This window comes from Olea europaea, chromosome 12 (genome assembly GCF_002742605.1).
Source record: "Olea europaea var. sylvestris chromosome 12, O_europaea_v1, whole genome shotgun sequence".
NCBI classification, from domain to species: Eukaryota; Viridiplantae; Streptophyta; class Magnoliopsida; order Lamiales; family Oleaceae; genus Olea; species Olea europaea.
Window position 1 is genome coordinate 26,716,057 of NC_036248.1, and position 6,073 is coordinate 26,722,129.

At 35.6% G+C, this 6,073-nt stretch overlaps 1 protein-coding gene across 1 annotated transcript; it reads left to right on the forward strand.

Annotated features, from left to right (window-relative positions):
* Nucleotides 1–3,482: 3,482 nt before the first annotated feature.
* On the forward strand, nucleotides 3,483–4,148 carry LOC111406844. Its single transcript, XM_023036213.1, has 2 exons — nucleotides 3,483–3,570; nucleotides 3,631–4,148. Exons 1-2 carry the CDS (start codon nucleotides 3,483–3,485, stop codon nucleotides 4,146–4,148), a joined length of 606 nt encoding a protein of 201 aa, XP_022891981.1.
* The last annotated feature ends 1,925 nt before the right edge of the window (nucleotides 4,149–6,073 follow it).

The window sequence follows — 6,073 nt, forward strand, 5'->3', positions numbered from 1 at the left end:
AGCAAATCCAAAGTATGGGGACCAAAGTGTAAATATTTAATGGTTGATTTGGACCACAAAAGATACTTTGAAGATTGATAGGATTCAATTGAATGCAAATTGGAGTAAAAAAGGAAAGGGATATGATTAGAATATTACCATAAATCGACTTTCAATCATATAGGATATTTTCAAGATTTTTGGTCAACTTGAAACCCATTTTTCGGATGGAGAACGTTTGAACTGGAAAAATTGTATTTCTAGAAGAATTGTAGATCTTTTAATTAGCTTTCAATTCACTTTGAATCATCTGAATCGGACACCAAAAGAAAAAGGTATGATCAAAATACTGAAAACTGTGCAGAGACAAAATTATGTTCGCCCGAAGGCAACTTTCCTTATTTGATTCAAACTCTTTTGGAAGACAATTTGGACGTGAATTTTGACCTAATTTCATCATATAAATACAAGATATGGGCAGCAATGAAAGGGTCTCTCTCTTGCCTCTTCATACACAATAGTTTCATTAAATCCATCAAGAACAAGGGGCCAATTGCTATATTTTGAGAGAGAAGATCAAGCCATAGGAAGGAATTGAAGTTCAATTACATCAAGTTTTGAAGAATTCAACTTTGAACGTAAAGATCAACATCTTTTGTATTCTTTCATGATGCGGGTGATATTTTTCTATTATTCTTCTTGTAATTTATATATTAATATGCTGGGCTAGTTTTTCATTGTATTGGATGAAGTAAAGATCAACATCTTTTGTATTCTTTCATGATGCGGGTGATATTTTTCTATTATTCTTCTTGTAATTTATATATTAATATGCTGGGCTAGTTTTTCATTGTATTGGATGAAATGAACCCTATTATTTATTTATTTTAATTCAAGACAAGTATTTAGTTTAATTCGTGTGTTACTTGATTAATTTTGCATTCTCATTGCACTATTGAATTGTTTGGCCATCAATTGAATAGTTAGTTACTTGTTGTAGTGTAGGAATACTCACAACGAGTCTAGAATGCGGCAAAATTAACATGTATAGTTAGGATTAGGAATAATATCTATCATACATGCAATCATATTGATAACTTAAACTAAATGCATGATTTTCATATGAATTCGGTCTAGGAATAGGATCGGGTCGTGTTAATCATAGGTTGGCGTATCTTGGAAAAGAACAGTTAACATATTAGTGTTATCGATTGTCAAGAACTCGTGAAAGAAATTAGATTACGAATCAAAAATTGAAATAAATAACAATAGGCGGAGTTAAAATCCAATACAATCCTCCATAATTTGATAAAACCCCAATTTTTATTGCTTTCTTAGATTAGTTTAATTTAAATCAAAACAAAAATATTTATTTTGTTTTCATAACTAGAATTCCACACGAAACTAGTAAACTTGAATTAAATTTATTCTTTGTGGGACGATAACTCTTAACTCACTTATTATCACTTGTCAACGATCTCGTACGCTTGCGTGTATCACACAAACAAGTTTTTTGCGTCGTTGTCGGGGAATAAAGTTTTAGTTTGAGTTTATTAGTTTACATTGGATTTGAAATTATTATTATTATTATTTTTATTTATTTATTATTTTTGTTATTTTAGGCTTTAATCATAATACCTAATTTCTTCTTATTTTACTCTTAAGGCTTTTACTAGATCTCGAAATCGAAAGGACCTTTAAACAATGCTAAGAGAACTAAGAAAAACGAGGGTAATGGCTGAGAATCAAGATCAGATTCAAAATGCATTACAGAATGCAGCACTTCAGGTTCAACAACCACCTCCACCTCAGCCTATATTGGTTATAGATTATGTAAATCCAGTACTTGTACTGATTCAACCTCTTATTATCTATCCACTGTTCGGACAAGCAAACTTTCACATCCGACCAGATGTCATAAATCTTTTCCAGAATCATCAAGACATCAGGTTCAGCGGGAAAGCTACGAAAAATCCACACGAACATATTCAAGCTTTTACCATGCTTTGTGATGTCATTAGCCATGAGGGGATGTCACGAGATGCATTCCGAATGCGTTTATTCCCTCACACTTTGAAGGAAGGTACGAAAATATGGATGATGTCACAACTCCCTGGGAGCATTGTATCGTGGAATGACATGGTACAAAAATTTACCATGAAATTCTTCTCACCATCTCAAGTCCACCAAATCAGAAACGAAGTATATCTTTTCAGACAGAAAGATCATGAGACATATTTGGAAGCATGGGACAAGTTCAAAAGTACATTTAGGAAATGTCCAAATCTTGATGTTCCTAAAGTGGCACAAATATATCTATTCTATAATGGACTGCGCGCTGAATTTCGCAATATAGTTGATGCTTCTGCGAGTGGATCAATTTTAACTATCGAGGTGGATGATGAACATAATTTATTTGAGAGGATTGCTGAGAATCAGGTCAACTGGCTAACAGATAGGGAAGCTCCGAGAAAAATAGCTGGATTGCATAATGTGGATACAGTGATAGCATTGGCAGCGTAGATGGAAACAATAACAAAGAAGCTTGATACTTTAACTCAATATGTGCACATGGTACAACATCCAGCTCCGGTATGCGCAAGTTGTGGGGCAAATCACATCACTTCAAGCTGCCCTTTGGCTTCTACTCACATGAGTCAGTCAGCAAAGGTCAGTTATGCGCAGAACTATCAGAGGCATAATGGATCTTACCCATGCAACTACCATCCGGGTTTGACCAAACATCCCAACTATTCGTGGGTGGATAATCCAGATCAAGTAAATCAGATGAAGGGCAATCCACCAGTAATTCAGCAACAGCAAGGTAAGAGGCAATCCTTGGAAGATCTACTGGTCACGTACATCACCAAGACTGAAACAGTAATGCAGAATCAACAGGCTTCCATACATAACCTAGAAAATCAAGTGGGATAGATAGCAGCTGCATTAGCCAACAGACCACAGGGTACCTTGCTAAATGACACGGAGAAGAACCCACGGGAGCAGGTATTAGCAGCTGAGGCGGTAAATTATGCAACTATTGAGCTTCCATCTACCACATCCACCACCCCTGTCAAAGCTTATGTGCCACCCATTCCATTTCCTCAAAGACTTCAACGCCAGCCAACAGCAGAGCAGGTTCAGGCCATCACTACTAGGAGTGGTGTTCACTTGCTAGAAATCACTGTAAAGAGGAAGGAGACAAAGAGAATTCAAATGCCTACTAAGGATAAGGAACTGATGGAGCAATCTGAAGAAGTAATAGAAAAGGACCAACAGACAGTTTCAGACAATCCACAGCTTAAAGCAAATATCCTGGCACTTCACTAACACCTCTGGTCCCTTTTCCTCAAACGTTACAGAAGACCAAATTGGAGAAGCAAGCTATGAAATTCCTGAAAATCCTCAAAAAGTTGCATGTCAACATCCCATTCATTGACGCTTTCCTTTAAATCCCAAACTATTCTAAGTTTTTGAAGGAGATGCTGACTAAAAAGAGGAAGATGCCCGAGCATGAAACAATAACACTATTTGAAGAGTGCAACGCGATCATCCAGCACAGGATCCCTCCCAAACTTAAAGATCCAGGGGGTTTCATTCTACCTTGCTCCATAGGAAACTTATAAGGTATTAATTGTTTAATTGATTCAGGAGCAAGCATTAACTTAATTCCTTTGCCTCTTTACAGGAAATTGAGATTGGGAAATCCCAAGGCGGCTTCTACCATCCTTCAGCTGGTAGACCGAACATTGAAACATCCTTATGGAATAGTCGAGGACATGCTCATCAAGACGGGAGAATTTATTTTTCCAGCTGACTTTATCATTCTAGACATAGAAGAGGCATCCCAAATTTCAATAATACTAGGAAGGCCATTCCTGTCAACTAGTCGGGCATTACTTGATTTTGATACAAACGAGACAGTCCTGAGGGTGGAAAATAAGCAACAAAGCTTCACCATGGAGAATCCAATCAAGCAACCATCATATTTTGAGGATTGCCAACGAGTTGATCATTGGGAAAGTTATAAAGGCCGGCCAAATGTAGGTAGAATTGTTGGTAGGGATAACAATGGAAACTTGATCATGTGGCAGATGAAAGATGAAAAAAAGAAGTTCAACCAGTGCTTAAAATGCAGGGCAGAAAATTCTCTTTTCAAGCCACCATAAAGAGCCTAAAAGCAACAAAGTCTAGCTAAAGACTATAAATTAAGCGCTTGTTGGGAGGCAACCCAATATTTCTATCCATTTTATTTTATTTTATTTTATTTTACTATAATTAAAATAGCTTAAGATAATTTAGATTAATTTTTATTTTAGGGACTCATCATCCATACCACGTTTTCTCTTAGGTCTTCGAGATTTAGTGGTTTATTAGATATTTGGGCTAAGTAACACATGTTTTAGGTTATTTGATCTCTAATTTTTTATTAAATTGCCATATGCAGGAACATGATGTCGCAAAACACTCAAACCAACATAGACCAAGGGAAAACCATGATGAAGGAGAATGTCTAATAGTTGTCCAAAGTGCGTTCTACGTTCAACAGGAAAATTCGGGGAGTACCTTCTTCCTTTCATTCCCCGTCCCCTTATATTCTCAATTATGTTTTAAGATATTGAGGACAATGTCAAATTTAAGTTTGAGGGTAGGAAATTCTTTTTGAGTTTTTGATTTTTGTATGTTTTTGTGTGTTTCTTTAAAAAAAATAATAATAAATTCGTTAAAATTTATATTTTTGTGCGTTAAAAAAATTATCTATTTATTTATTTTTATTTGTTTGTGTGCTTATGTGAGTTAGACAGTTTGGCTGACTATAATGATTAAATTTGAGGTTTGGTATTGATTTCTGAACTGTGGATAAGATGCATGTTAAACTAATTGAAGCTCAACATTACAAGACTTGATATTATGCGTGCACTAGAATTGACTTTGACATTGTGATGAAATTAGTTGATTCATATGCTTGATATGTTGATTTAATCAGACATAGACGCTTTAATGTAACATAATGTGATCCATCCTTAGATCATATACCAAACCTGTGACCTGCATAACCCATGCGAAAATATGTCTATGACCTATGCTACAAACATAATATGATAGGCTGAAACCTGTGCTGTAACATATACATTAACGTTTGACTATGTACTACAAATACAAGAATCGGACAAATTCCTGTGACTGTGCGCTACACGTATACGCTGCAAAAACCTATCGAAAAGTGTGATGCAATATCTGAAAATTAGACTGTAAATTAATTACTCAAAACAACAGCTTTATCATAGACTACTTCAAAGCCCCAATTACAGAAGGTACGTAGATCTTGCGATTCAGAATCCAGCAAAAAAAAAACACTTCAGATTCTAGCTTTTACAAATTAAGAACTATGCTCATACTGCATCTAAACTATTTGAAGTACAAAAGGTACGTATATCATGCGATGTAGAATCCAACAAAAAAACACTTCATATTCTAGCTTTTACAAATTAAGAATTATGTTCATACTGCATCTAAACTATTGCTCTATGATGGTGCTATTCTCCTCCAGTTTGCTACACCTTTTTGTGGTGTTTCTGATTTCTCGATGTTTAAACAACGATGATGCTTTATCTGAACGTGCTCTACCCTCTTCAAATCTCATCGGGGTGGACCCTATATCGTCATGAAGCATATATTCGGCATATTTGCCTCGAATCTGTGACAACTACGTTGGGGTCTTGCTTGAATTTGGGGTAGATATTCTTCAGCTTCGCCTAGAAAAATGAGTCAGTCGTGGTAGCAACGAACTTCACATTCCGTCCATTTTCTGCCAACTGATGTATATAATATAAGCAGACATCAATATTCTATCATAATGCACTAATTGTACAGAGTTAGAATGGTTACAAATCCAATGGTAGTGTGACATGAAGTGGATGTAACGTCTTGTGTATGCATCTTTGTGATCTGTGACCTATTCCTAAATAACTGTGATCTATTCGTAAATATCAGTGACCTGACCTGCATGAGAAGACACTAATGCATATTTTTTCTGTAACTATACGTACGTTTTCACGAAAATTAATAATTAATTTGATGGTTGGTGCATAAA